The sequence below is a fragment of the Centruroides sculpturatus genome, unplaced genomic scaffold (assembly GCF_000671375.1).
Source record: "Centruroides sculpturatus isolate CEXI.00-Female unplaced genomic scaffold, Cexi_2.0 scaffold426, whole genome shotgun sequence".
Lineage (NCBI taxonomy): Eukaryota > Metazoa > Arthropoda > Arachnida > Scorpiones > Buthidae > Centruroides > Centruroides sculpturatus.
This window is the reverse complement of record NW_019384749.1, coordinates 489,633-504,999: the sequence shown is the minus strand read 5'-3', so window position 1 is coordinate 504,999 and position 15,367 is coordinate 489,633. Positions and strand designations below refer to the sequence as shown.

Sequence of the window (15,367 nt, the reverse complement as noted above, 5' to 3'; positions counted from 1 at the left end):
AACTTGGTTAGAGTTTTAAATTAAATTAAATTAACATAGAGAAGAAAAACAATTGAAATAAGTTATCTCAAGCTCAAATCTGGTTGTGAAAAGAAGCTGTTAATCTCCAAGAACATTCATTCAAAGTTTTAATACTAATACATTGTTACTGTACATGAATTAATCTTGAAAAATATTTTTCTTAGAATAATCTATATGTTTTTCAGTTAAGTATTTCTAAAAGAATTTGGAATACACATTTTTCATTTTGACATTATATAACTTAACATTTTTCACCTTTATGTAATTGAATGGAATTTTTAAAATTTTTATTAAATTCAAAAATATTTTAGAAAAACACTATGTAAAATACATTCATTGATAATTCATAAATTAAAAATTTCTTGGAAAATAGTTGCACAGAGATGATGATATGTTCCATCACCCCTTGCAATAAACTAGAGTATTTCCTCTCAGATATGGAAAACTTGAAAAATATTTTCTAAAAACAAGAATTAAATTTATGGAATATATCCTAAATTAAATTTTAACATTTTATAAAAAAAAAATATCCTATTAAAATATTTACATTGTGTTTTAAAAAATAAATTTAAAAGTTAGGATTATTTGTTGTTATTTCAAACTGCACTCTAGAAAATTTATAAACAATAAAAGATTTTTAATTTAATTCAGTTTTCAAGTTTATAGATATTACAAAGATTAAGAAAATATTTTCTAAAAAATTCTAATTTATAAACAAAATATTTACTTAAATGAAATATTTAAATTGTGGATCTCAAATTCCTAAAACATAATTGCCAACCCTCCCTCTTTTGCGCAGTTTGGAAGCAGTTGTTAGCCTGTCAGTCTCTAAATTAGATAGTCTCCATTACATTCTTAATGCATTGTCTTCACAAAATCCCAACTTTGCTTGTATAATGGATTTTTTTTAAAAAGAATTTGTCCATTTCTCCAATATTAACATTTCCTTTGAGTTCAACGTTGCCCTGCTCATACGAAATGACAGCTTTAACTGTATAATTAAATTACGAAAAATTAATTTTCTTTTAAATTGACGTATGAAATTTTGTATCAAAACGAGATCGATATACAAAATCTTCCCCTCTTTCGTACCAGAAAGTAAATTTGAAAGTTCTTGTAAATCTAAGTCACATGCCAAAATCACATTCTCTAGGCTATAGGTTATAAGGAATTATTAATTTTTGAAAATTTTTTTCTATAGAGGATTAACTTTTTATATAATAGTTATTATATATATGGTACAATGTACTATTACTCTGTACTCTTATGTTTTTACTATTAGTAATCTGCTAGTAGGAAAAGCCAAATTATTGTGATAAAGAGAATGAAGATTGAAAAAGTGCTTAAAATTGCTGAAAGTGTCGACTACAGTCTTTCTGCAAACTGTGCTTTTATTTCTCAGCTTTTACATTTCAAAATTAGCCTTTCCTAGCTACCAAGTCAGCCTCATCTATAAGCTATGATTGGCAAGTATGCTAAAAAAGAAAAAAAAAAAAACAAACTGATCAACTCTTTGATAGCATATTTTTAAATAGGATAGTGTAAAGAATTGACTAATTTAATGAATTTACTATTACTTATGTTTTGAAATGAATACAAAAATAATCTTATTAATTGTGCCATATCGTTTAAGCTCTTTCAAAAATAATGTCGTGCAATGCAATCAAAACTAACAAATCCTGCTTATAAGTACAGTAAAGTCTATACGTAAAAGCCGGCCTCAGTAACAATTGTACTTTGATTCCATTAATATTACGTAGTCAAAATATTTATTTTGAAATTAATTAATTATTAAAATGAATTAATGTATTTCACAATTATTAATAGATTTTCACCAAATGCCTGCACTTTAAATACAAATCTGTAATCAATGCAACATTGTTTCTTTCTAATTTATTCTAGCAAGATGACTATTTTATCATGTGTCTTGGTAATTAATTTAAACTACTAATTGCAAAAATGTATATCTTTCTTGCTGTTGTTATTGATTGGCAACTGCATCCTTTATTATATACCATATCCTTTATTACACCAAAATTTGCCAATAAAACTTCCTTTCTTCACATTGCTATTACTATATAACTAATTTGGATGATAATATATTTAAATTTTAGATTTAACTTTTGGCATTGGCAGAAACATATATATATATATACATACAGGCTTACATATATACATATATATATGTATATGTATATAGTAATTTGTTTTGATTTAATGTTTTATGATTTTAGAGATAAGGAACATTTAAATTTTAACTTTTAACCAGTTTAAATGTTGAAATGTAAGTAAGGCAATTTGTAGCAATTTATGTTTAAATGAGTTTTCAAGCACCAAAGATGTTATTCGAATGGATTATTCGATTCTCTCAGTTTGATTTATAACTCCTCAATCGTGCTGAGTCTCAATCCTAATTGCTACAGAACGCGCCATTGCATCTACGATGCAGCAACTTACCTAATAACCAAAAAATATTTGATGCTCTAGAGTCATTTTATAATTTGTGAGTTACATGGAATTAATCTTTGTGTTTCCTCTGTGAACTTTCATCTGCATCTTGTTCTTCAATTTCAGTCTCTAACATTGCTCTAACCACAGAGTCTGTTGGAGAAGAGTTAACAGATATTGTATCTTTAGATTTCGATCTCTTTCTCGCTAATAATGCTTTTTCTTCACTTCTAACCATTGGCACACTTTCCATTCTCATAATTCCATTCTTGTTACGTTTCGTTTCTCCTTCTGGATAGCTGCTACTGTGACTGTCTGATCTCAGCACAAGAAGAGGGAGAGAAATGGCCGGTTCGCGTAGTGGAGGATGTGAACGAGAATTCGAAGGTTTTATAGGAAAATGTTTTAGTAGATCGATTAGATTTTCGTCGATCCTATTGATTCTGTTATTAAGTCTTTGCAGTTCTAATTTTAGATCGACTCTCATGTCCATTAAGTTTGAAAGTATTTTTTGATATTCTGGACTAGATAAATTCCTCGAGGGCATCAGATCACTAGTTCCTGCGATTCCACCTCCACTTTCATGATCTCTCGTACTTTTATTATCTGTCAAGGAAGAAGAAGAAGTTTTAAGACCTCCCCCATTTTGTTCTTCCACTGACTCTTCGATAGTCTCTTGCCTACCTAAAACTTTAGACCATTTCGATAAACTTCGATTGCCGCTTCCTCCAGTCGAGGCCGAACGAGCATCCTTAACCACATGCAAAAAATCGCTCTTCTTTAATAAGTCTGGTTTTTTAAGGACATTGTCTGAAGACAAATGGTTTTCTTTATTGTCTCCGTCGTTGTCTTCGCTGGTACTAGAACTCCATTTTGTAAACTTGTTGATGCTTGTTGAATTACTCTTATCTGTGTTATCTGTTGGATGGATAAAACGGTTAATTGATTTGGCACATTCACTCGGTCCATCTGTAGGACTGGACGCAACGCCTTTTTCTACATCAGAAGTCGCACTACCAATTCTATTCTCCTGGCCGTTTCTTCGAAATTTTGAAAACAGTTTCCTCACTAAATGATCTTGAGATAGTTCTTGCAGTGGTTCATTCTTTCTTCTCTCTGCCAATTCGCGCTCTCTTTTTACATCCGATACTTTTCGAAATATTAACTGCAGAAAGAAAATATCCAATCAATTAACACAATCAAAGAATAAAAAATAGTTTTTAAATAGCATAATTGCATATATAGTAAATAAATAGATTGAAAATTTGAGATCGTGTTAGTCAATTTCTGTATAGAATTAAAGATTCTGTAATATTAAGATGCTTACCACTATTGATTTTCTTAGAGTACAAAGGTTAGAAACATTTGACAAAAAAAAACTTACCCTGTGCCTTAAATTATAGGTGAGGATAAGATTTCGCGCAAAAGAATTGGCAAAAGCATGATAAAAATTCAACACTTCTAATAGTTTATCTCGTTTTATAGCGTGAAGATCGCAATACGTTAAAGCTCTGACATTAGCACAAGACTGACCAATCGTTGGTTCTTTCCAAAAAGCATCACCAAAAACATCCCCTTTACCTACAAAATAATTATATTTTAAAAAAAAATAGTCAAGATTTTAATACTTAATTCCTGTATTTAAAAAGGGGAGGAAAAGAGTGCATAAAGATTAAATTATTTTTATTTTTATGGACTAAAATGATTATTCTTAAAAAAGTAATTTATTTTTTGTTCTGAAGGAAATTCATCTGCTAGACAATTATCCATTTTCAAAATCGTCTTTTCATTTCTATAACAAAAATTCTCTCAATATTCTATTATCGCATTATTTATGAGTTTCTATAAATAAATTCGTTTATAATGGAACAAAGATGGGAAAGTAATTATCGATTTGTAACAAATTTCTAACACAAAAATCGTATCATTAAAATTTAAATAAAGCTAGTATATTATCTATCTCGTATTTCTATTATTTACAGTATTAAATTTTTTAATGTTTGCTTCTTACAACTTTTCCTTCATTACTAATTTTTAATTTAATGAAATTTATTCATCAATATCACTTAAATTAACTAAATTTATTTAAATATTATGACAGATATAAGAGAGATACTATATAGAACGAAAAATAATTCTATTTTTATAAACTTACCCAATATTGCAACCACTTCGTCATCCTGAATCACCTCCAAAGATCCTGTTACTACGAAACATAAAGTGTCTATACTCTCTCCTGTATGATAGAGAAGGTCACCTGGGGCACTATGATCCATACTGAAGTACATAGCCAATGCCCTCAAGCATCCATCACTAGCTAAACGAAATGCTGGGTGCTCATTGAATACTTTTCTATTTAAATGGACGCAAATATCTGCTGTCATGTCTTTAGGGCAATAACTAAGGACCTGAAAATATTTTGAATATTTTAAAATGATGTTTTTTATTTGAATTAATTATTTGAATCGAAATGACAATATATGATCCATAAAGAGTAAAAGAGATTTTGCGATGTTACGCATGATTCTGCATAAAAAATTTCAAATTTTCAAAACTTTTACATGTAAAATTATGATGTAAAAGTTTAGAAATATAAAATTAAAGTAAATTAGTTTTTTTTAATTAGAAATGTTGGTGATTTTATTATCTAACTAGGGGACTTTGTTTCATTGCTGCCTATGGTGGCTCATCTTCCTGCTTTTTTCGCCTATTTGTTTCCAATATATACTATTCATAAAAAAAAAATTTTTAATAATATATATTCCTTCATCTATCTTATTTCAAATGAGGATTCCGTAAAGTAGATTCAGATCAGTTTCGAAATGCACATCCACACTCAAATTAATTGGGAAAAAAATAGCTTTTATTCAAATTAAATAAAAAGCTTTCCTTTCATATTTTCTCCATCAAAATCGAAAATACAAAAAACCTCAAAAACAAAAAAACATTTTTTTCCAGAATCGGTCAAACATTACAATTTTTTGAACGTCTCACAGAAAAACATTTCAATTCCGTGGTTATATGGTTCGCTTCGCTCGCTTGCCCCACGGACTTGGCCCACTTTTTCTCAGTATAGCTTATTCATAATAAAAATTTCGTGACGATTCAACCCTCTCGAGGAATCACCCCCCAGACAAACCCCCACTCGTTCGCTTCTTTCGCTCAATCTACCGCGCGCTGGGCGGTTCAACCCTCCTACTCCTCTAACTTCTCTCGCCTTTTTGTACTCCTGTTGCTTCTCTCCCTAAGGACAATCCTTTGCTTCGTTTCGTTCAATCTCGGCTCGCTTGTTCAAAAATTTCATGACGTTTCATCGATTTCCGGTGCTGCCGTTTCTATTTTGTTTTTAGTGTCGCGACGATTTTACGCTAAGTATTTTATATACAGTGAGTATACATTTTACAAATTTAGACGAGAATAGGACAAAAATTTATTATTGTTATTTTTACCCGGAAAAAGTTCCTTTGAAACAAGAAGATTTAAAAAAAAAATTGTAGCTCAGACAGTTCAACCAGCAACTGCAATAAATGATTTCACATTAAACTTCTTCAAATAAAAACTTAATTTTTATTTTCTTTTATCTTGAAATTACGTATTCACCAAATTTTAAAAATGAATTTATAATAGGAGTTTAATTAATAGAGTTTTTTAAAACGAGTATCTATAGAATAATACGTTTAAAGTACAGCTAGCTGCAAATATTGATAAACTGTGATTTCAGTTGTTTTCTTTGTGAAAAACAAAAGTTTTATATACGATGTCATTAAAGAAATAACACAATCCGCATCCATAAATTGATAATTACCTTTTTCGTGTCGATACCTTTACTCATTGCCCACGTAGACACTACATAATCCATTACTCTTTCGCTTAATGCTTTGGGAACTTCATGTAATTTCATGAACTCTCGAACGTTGTTCAACATTTCGTGGTAGCGAGCGGTTGCCGACGTCATTTGCTGGATAATAGTTGTCACGTGACCAAAAATTGTTGCATAAAGGAGGGCTAAGGGAGAAATAAAGATTGAAAACTTCTTTCTTTATTGGTATCCAAGATTTCACGATGAATAATTCATTAGTATAGTGAAATATTCACTACCACGAAATAAATGAATTCCCTCTCTACAGTTAATGTGTAAAAAACATTTTTAAATTAGAATTTCTTGGCCACTGTCACGTGAAATCTTTAATATCTCTAAATACTTTAGCACAAGACTGACCAATCGTTGGTTCTTTCCAAAAAGCATCACCAAAAACATCCCCTTTACCTACAAAATAATTATATTTTAAAAAAAAATAGTNAACGTTTTTGAAACTAGATTAACTTCCGAAATATAATTTTTTTTGTTTTTATATTTTTCAATATTTATTTTGTTTGTGCAAAATAAAGAAATAATTTTTAACGATACAATAGCCACAATTATTTTTTTTTTTAAATTTTCGTTAGACTTAACATTGACGAAAATTCAACGTGAAGTGATATGCAACAGAGAAAAATTTCCACGTGGGATAGGTTAATATATTTTTTCATACATGATCAGTTATCCAAACAATCCCAATCCCGAACTGTTTTGGATAATCAATGCTCTATTGTAATATTGAGTTAATATTATTTAAATTATATTAAATTTAACAATTACATCTATATAAATTATTTAAATAGTTCACATTTTAATAAGATTCATTATTTAAATAGTTCATTACAATTACCTTTTCTCCAAGCAGATTACAATATTTTGCAAATTCGGAAGAATATTTTACAGCATAACACCAATTTTCTTCTAACATAATTAAAAGTCTATCTTTTAATAATTGAATTTCCAAAGGCAGAATGTTCGAGAATAAAACTTGCTGCATGAATAAAAAAAATAAAATAATATAAATGAAATTTCTTTATTTTTCAGTTTCTTACCTCCGATAATCATCATACAAATTGTGAAAACTTTTTCGTTATCCGTTTCGGCTGCAACATTTCCGAAACCAACGCTAGTCATGCAAGTCATGGTGAAATACAGTGCAGTGACATACATGGTACCGCGTGGTGGTCCACCAACTAATTCCATCTGATTTTTCTCTTCCGAAATATTGTACTTGAAATAGTTCTGAGTGGTATTAGCTAATTTCCACAACCAACTGTAAGTGTAACCATTTTCTGCATCGCTCCTTCCGATACTGTACCAAATGCAGGCTAACCAGTGAGCCACCAGCATGTAAAAACATAGCAGGAGGATCAACATTGCAGCTCCGTATTCTAAGTACCTATCCAACTTTCTTACCACTCTTCCTAACCTCAACAACCTGACAACTTTCAACGCACTGAATAAACTTCCAATTCCCTGTAGAATAAATTATTCATTAGATGGTTAACAGTAATTTGATAGTTGTTAGAAACAAGAAGAAGAAGGACATTCTTACATCTTCATCGTGGTCGAAGGCGTTAAACACATCGTAAGGCAAACAAGAGAGAAGATCGATAATGAACCAACTTTTTAAATAATTCATTCGAATGATTTTAGGATCTGATACTACCTCTCCTCCCGGTCCAACAAAAGTAGTATGAAAATTAAGAACAATGTCTATGAAAAATATAACGTCGACAATGCTATCGAGTACTAACAAACTGACATCTTCGCTCGTTTTGTTCTTATAGGCAACATTATAAGGTACCATGATTGCCGTGTAGAATGTAAGGCAAAGGATAATCCAATCCCAAATCGCTTTAAAGGCGCAGTAATGAAGCAGGATGTGAGGGGGTGTTTTTGGTGCTTCTTGTCTGTACTGTGGAAGAACTTCCGCATTTAAACTCATCATCTAAAAATAAATTTTTTTTTAAAAATATTTAATAAATTCATTTTTCTAACGTATTACTTTTTAATCTATTTATTACTTACATGAGCTATTTGCGATTGTTTCACATTATCAGACTTAACTGCTGGTAAATGAATAGAAAACTGTTGAACTAAAACTGATCTACTTCTAGTAACGGATCTTGCTAATCTTGCAAATTTACTTAAACCTATGTGCGAAAGGGAGATAATTAACAAAAAATACAATTTTAAAACATCTGTGAGTTAAATTGTTTACCTTTAGAAGCGTCATCCTCTAGAGGTTGTTTCAGAGCCGTTATATCCCGAAACGTGAGCAAAAATAAGACCACCATGTCTTTTTCGTTTTTTATCGGAGCAACGTGTAGTAACAACCACAGAGGAGTTCCTAAAATATTTCATTTAAAATATATATTAATTAATCATACATCTCGCAGACAAAGTATTAACACTTTCTTACTATAATGTTCTTTGCAAAATAGCATATAAATATGAAACAAAGTATTAAGAGTGTGCATTATTTTAAAAATTAACATTGTAGTAAACTTTATTATTATTCTAAGTACTTCAGCACAGCTTTCAAATTTCAAAATAACATATTTAAGCATGCATTACAATGATAAATTTTGCCAAAATTTCAAACATTAAAACCGTATGTGCATTTTACAAAATGTTTTAAAGTATAAATCTATAAAAATTAATTGTAATTTAAATAGAAAGTTTAGAGCTTTCACAAATATACTTTTAAAACTCTTTATTTTAATAAAGATCAGAAATTGTTGATAAATCAATTCTAATTCTTTATATATATGTATATATTATGCACCAGAAAAGCTTTGTAAAACTATTCAGTATTTCTTTAAAGAAATAAAAGTAAAAGAATTAAATATATTGTGAAACATGATGGCATCGTAATTTGCATTTTTCTGGTTTAACAAATTAAATTTTGTAAAACCACAAAATGATTAATATCTCAATTAACTCTGGGATTAAAGTTTAACAATATCTGAAGATCCAATTTAGACTTCTACATTTTTCATTCTTCTGTTTTTCTTTTTTTTTAGTTTATTTCTTCCCTCTTTTAATGAGAATTAAACTTAGCCAGAAACAGAATTTATTAAAGTTATTTTATAAACATCTAGTTCCTTCCCTCTGTTGAATTTTTAAACCCATTTATAACGTACTGTACATTTTTAGAATTTTATAATTGCAATTGCAAAGTATTTTAACATATTTAGAATAATGTTTCTCAACTTTATACTTACGTCTGTAAAAGATATGTTGTAATATAATTAGGAACACGTGTTTAATATCACGAACAACCATTATTAAGTTACCCAACCAGTAGATCGCGGCTTCTCTCGGTTGTTGACTATTTATGAACCTATTCCAAATAATCTCTTATTTTTATATTCTATTACATTTTATGTATAAAATTAATATAATTATAAAACACCACAGTTTTAAAATACAGTAAAATCTGCGTAAAGCGGAACTTGAATAAGACGGAAACCTGCCTAAACGGAGAAATTCTTCGAAATGGAACGATTTTCTACGTTAAAAAAGCACCTGTTTAAAAGTGGGCGATTCCGTTTTACACAGGTTTTCCTGTATTTTTTAAAAAAATATGCAAAAATAAAAAAAATTATATACTGTATTCTACATGTAAATCTCTTAACTAGTTCAATATTGTATAAGTGTTTTATCAATAGATTTAAATAAAGTAAAAACCCGTTCGAAATTAACAAAGAAACTTTATTAACGTTATCACTTTAACAAAAGGAATAAAAAATAGAAGAAGAATTGATTTTCAACTTTTTCAAACTCTTGTAAACTTCTCGAAATCAATACTGGATGTTTTTTTTTCTCTTCTCTTTTCTATGGAGGCGTATCGAAATAAATGCTTGGAAGATTCTCACGATTGGATTTAGAACGTAGTTCTCGTGATGTCCAGTCGACAAGAGATGTATAGGGTTTGATTGGTGAGATCGATGACACCTGGTCTTTATTTTTTTAACAGAAAAAAAAGAACCGTGAATCTTTTCCAATTCTTAGACTAAACGGAAATAGTCGAATCAATATCTACACGTATTTATATCTGAAAATAACTTGTTGTCAGACATTATAACTCTATTCCAAAAACAAATGTTTGCAGATATAAATAATATGTGAAGATATATGAATATCAGAAAATAACTATTCGAAAACATCTATACGTCGAACGATAGCCAAAAATCAATAAACAAAAAAAAAAGAAAATGAAGTCTAGGATTATATTTTTACTTCTTAAGATATCTACAATATTGTCTTAATAAATAGCTGATATCTACTTATCAGAATACAATTGTGTGATTAAGAGTGTTATCTAGAGTAATACATGAAAATCTGAATGATGTCGAAATCTATATCGAATCGGAAATGATATCTACAAAATCCACAGTGAAATGTCTTCAGATATCACTCTGGATTTGAATTGGATTGGATTATTGAGATAAGGCAACGCAGCACAAAGACAATCTACTAAGGAGTGGGTGTCTCCCGGGAAGACTTTCTATAGGAAACTGGCACATATTTAAGAGCCTCTATTCAGAATCCGAAGAAAACTCGAAAAAACTTCAAGCAACCAGTCCGTTGGTCAGACACGAACCCACACGACTAACGTTCAAGTATTCGGTGTTTTTGTCCATTCGGTCATTGTTGGACGTTTGAATTTGCAATTTACAGATATGTTCATACAGCTATCATTTCGACTACAGCTCTGGATTTCATATTTATTTCAAAGAAAGACATGTGATAGATATTACTTCAGATAACCTTCATTCTTTATGTTTTCACGAAGAACGAACACACGAAAACATTTGGATGAATATCTGAAAAACGTGAAGAGAAATAATATAAAATCTCCATAAAAATTCTCCATAAAAATTTGGTTAAATAAATAAATTTATCATCGTGTAAGTGTTTAATAAATTTGATTAATTTTTATCAAACAGTTTTTTTGTATATGATTTAAAGCTTTATAAATCAATTTTAAAATAGAAAAATATTCATTCTGATAATAATAATAAGAAAGTTAAACATTCTGCTATTTTCAATTATAAAAAAAAAAGAAAAAAATAATAAAATTATATAAAAGACGAGTCATAAATTTTGTAATTCTAAATTAATTTGCTTTAGGAAGTAAATGTCATTAACAGTTATTTAATTACCTCGAAAACTTAAAAGGAAAACGATCTTCGAATCAATATTTTACATCGAAATATTGAATTCCCTCTTTAATTAACGAAAAATATTTTCGTTTCGTTTACAGCAATTTTCAAACATGTGATAATATTTGACTTCTTGTTGATAAACAAGAATTTTTATATCTAATTTCGTAAAAATATTAAGTTAGAACGTTGAGAAAAATATAATAAATTGTCTTGTTGTTTGAATTTCTCCATCAATTTGTAAATCTTGTCACGTTTTCTTACTTCTACTTAAGATTATTTCTCAGCAACTCGTTGTTTAGACTGTATAAAAGTAACACGAAAGACATACGAAGTTCATATTTACTTTTATCTATTTTCTAAATATATATATAAAAATAAAATAAAATTTAATAAACAAACACATTTCTTATTAATATATTGCATTAGAAATATAAAAATACTTTTAAAAATTTGTTTTTATTAATCATAAAAAATATTTATCAAAACAATTTTTTTTGTAAATTCGTCATATTTATGATTAAAAACGATCAAATTTATCATAAAATCTATCATTATTTTGTGAAAAAACGATCGCATTTACTATGAAATCCATTATTTTTTTATCAAAACATATTGTCGTGTTTACCATAACATCACTACATTAATATTTTACCATTAAAAATTCCAGTGACCACTACCTTTTCGTGCTTCCTAATATTAGTTTCTAGTTAATATTTCTCTCTGTACTTTACTAAATCGAAACGTATGACATATTATAAACTGATTTCGACACGAAAATTATATATATAAACTATATATGNTATCAACTTTAATTGCTAAATTTGTAAATATATATATATATTTATTTATAATATTGTTTGCAACTTTATCAAGATGATAAGATAATAAAAATGAATTTTTTATCATTCATTTAAGAAAATCTTACTCGTTCTTGTAAAAAAAAATCACACAGTTCTTGTAAAATTTTTGCTGGTTGCAATGTAAAACTCTCGTATAATATCAATTGAGAAGCATTTAAAGTCTTATTGAATAAAACATCATCGTCAATAGGATAATCAAACAATGGAATAGGTTAATCAATAGAACAGTTCATCTTTCATGAATTTTAATCTAAAAATTATCTTGTTCTTAGACTTATTTTTTTTTTATCATTACAGCACATCTAAATCATCTCTAGATACTTAACACCTTTAGAAAATGGAAAAAAAATATCATGTGTCATGAACAAAGTTAAGCAAACAAAGTTAATTTTCACGAAAATATCTTCAGATTATTTAATTAAAAAAGCGAATTATAATTCATAATTTCTTGTCCTTTCTATGAAATTAAAAAAAATATTGCATTTCTGAGCTACTCAAATTGAAATTAAAAGGAAAATCGGAAGAAAAGATCTGAAAAAAAGGAACTCAATATCTGATATTGTAGAAGTACAGTACAGAATATGTAATATTTGTATAAGATTGCTATTATTAGTATAAATAAATAATGTTATTCTTGTCAACATTTACTGTATTATATCACGTTTTATAAAAGTAAAATAAAGAGAGAAAAAAAAAAAATATATATATTAAAGCAGAATATTGTATTACCTCACTTATAAAATTCACTTCAATTTTGAGGAATTTATTCAACAAGCTTGCAACAGAATAATCTAGTGACTCTGAATTTCTATCTACTTTGCATTAATTTTAAATTTTACACACCTATCTAGTCAATTTTAAGGTTACTATATATGAAACTATATTGTCAATCGATGAAATTTTATATAAAGGATTCCGATTTGATAACAAGAAACGTTTAAAGTTACAAGGGGGGAAGTAAGCGAAAAAAAAAATAACGAATTTCTAAAAATTTCTCTTTGCAATTCGTTACAAGTTGCTGTAACTTTGAAAAAAAAAGATTTTTGACTTTTTACCAAGCTACAGCGACTTAAATATTTTTTTTTCCAGAAAATTTAAAGTCATTACTTTAGAACATTCTAAAAAAATATTTGAGATTTTAGATTTAAAGTAAGAATTTGAAAATTCATACGAAATGAATAATGAACAACGTCTTCTAAAAGAAAAAGAGCAACAATTTTTTAAATTTTTTCTAAGGAATATTTATTTTTATCGATTTTTTTTTTAAAGATTTTAAAGTAATAAATTGATTTGTAACGAAGTAATTGGGATGCAACGCCTAAATTTGTTAAGAATGCCAAAGAACAATTGGTTAAGATTTGTGATTAGTGATCATTTAGCATCATCGTATCACAAAAAAATACAATAAATTTATTCTAAATTTTCATAACAAACTTTAATTTTTGTAATTTAGACTTTTACTTTATCTATTTTCGTTGCCAGATGTTAGTGCTGAACATAAAGTGAAATAAAGAGTTAGTTATGGAGAAGTTCCAGTTCTTATTGTTAAATGTTGACAATTGTAATCGCCACTTCACTCGTTAACATAATTAATCGCGGTATTTTAATATGGGAACAACTTTTAATTGCTGCAATAAAGATATGCGATACTTACAAAGAATGTCAAGTGGGTCTTTTGTAAAAAAAAAATAAAATTAAGAAATTCAAAATTATTTTTATTGTTATTATAAAAAAGGAAGAAGATAGTTTCGTGTAACTTTTGTTACGAGTCTCGTTGCTATTAATTTAATATTTTAATTAAAAAATATCATTCCTTTAATTAATTCGTAGATAAAGTAAATCTTATGTGAAGTTTTGTGAAATATAAATATTCTTTTTTCTCACTAATGTCAATCGCAACACATTTTCACATGCGATGTAGAGTTTTAAAATATAATATAAAATAATTTTATGAATTTGATCAATAATAAAAAAGCTGGCAAGGACACGTGCTCGACTTTCCCAGCACTCGAACGGGAGGTTAAGGAGACCATTAAAAAGTCCGATAATTTTCAATTATACTAGGTTATAAAATTCATATAATAACAGAAGCTTAAGAGAAGTAATTTTGTTGAATTGTAAAAAATTTCTTNGATAATATCGATAATATAAACTACAAATCCATTCAACATGTTATATCCCAAGAAGTATTTTAGAAGCTGAAAAATGGCATATTGTAGCACGAAAAAATATCGAATATCATAAAAACTATGCTGTTGTTCGATCACAATAACGATTTTTAGTCACTCTACAACGTATTTATGATAATCTAGTTACAATCATCCTCCACAGATGGCCGTACAGTTAGAAATTCAGCATTTTATCCTAATCCGATTTTTCATAATCTCCACCTTTAACCACCAAAATTTAATAGCATCAGTGCCCTTTATTTACGAGTTACCATGCTAAATTTCGTTTCTTAATCTTTACCCCAAACCCGTGATATTAAACGAAATGGACGTTAACATACCCATACACACATATCTATGAAATTTTTTCCTTGTTTTTTAAAACTGTTTTTGGATTTGGGAGTCTCAAAACGTGGAGATTTGCAGAAACTCCGGAGGATAAAATTTGACGCGATTACAATACTTTCCCGTGTCATATGCATAACAGCAGGGAAAGTAAAATCGAAAAATGTAAAAAGACATTGGTTTTTGCATCGTTTTGAATGAAGAGGTTAAAGCATTGCTCGTTATTCATTTTCATTCTTTTCATTGGATCTAATCCTACTTCAGGTATTGAAACCGACGAATGAAACTCAAATGACGTATTGTTAAAGAAGAGTTGCAATTCTTAAAATGGCAACTATATACAATAGCAATGTTGACAATGACTTGCAATTGTGCAAGAGATGTTTCAAATTAGTCTAAACTCGAGTGTACAGGTACAATAAATTCTTGATTTATACAATTCAGCATTATTTGTAGTTAAACGCTGCAAAATTTGTAATATAATTATTT

At 28.4% G+C, this 15,367-nt stretch overlaps 1 protein-coding gene across 2 annotated transcripts in view; it reads right to left on the bottom strand.

Annotated features, from left to right (window-relative positions):
- Window positions 1–723: 723 nt before the first annotated feature.
- The window catches only part of LOC111628532 (potassium voltage-gated channel protein eag-like), a 77,564-nt gene continuing 62,920 nt past the window's right edge, over window positions 724–15,367 (bottom strand). The window contains exons 3-11 of one of the 2 annotated variants that reach the window (XM_023372344.1): window positions 8,553–8,681; window positions 8,360–8,484; window positions 7,884–8,279; window positions 7,381–7,804; window positions 6,275–6,474; window positions 4,625–4,877; window positions 3,854–4,050; window positions 3,154–3,634; window positions 724–3,075 (exon numbers count right to left, since the gene is read on the bottom strand). In XM_023372344.1, coding sequence (XP_023228112.1) covers window positions 2,540–3,075; window positions 3,154–3,634; window positions 3,854–4,050; window positions 4,625–4,877; window positions 6,275–6,474; window positions 7,381–7,804; window positions 7,884–8,279; window positions 8,360–8,484; window positions 8,553–8,681 — 2,741 coding nt within the window. In that variant the 3' untranslated portion in view covers window positions 724–2,539. Of the gene's footprint in view, window positions 3,635–3,853; window positions 4,051–4,624; window positions 4,878–6,274; window positions 6,475–7,380; window positions 7,805–7,883; window positions 8,280–8,359; window positions 8,485–8,552; window positions 8,682–15,367 lie in introns of both variants that reach the window. The other variant, XM_023372343.1, reaches the window with a different exon arrangement.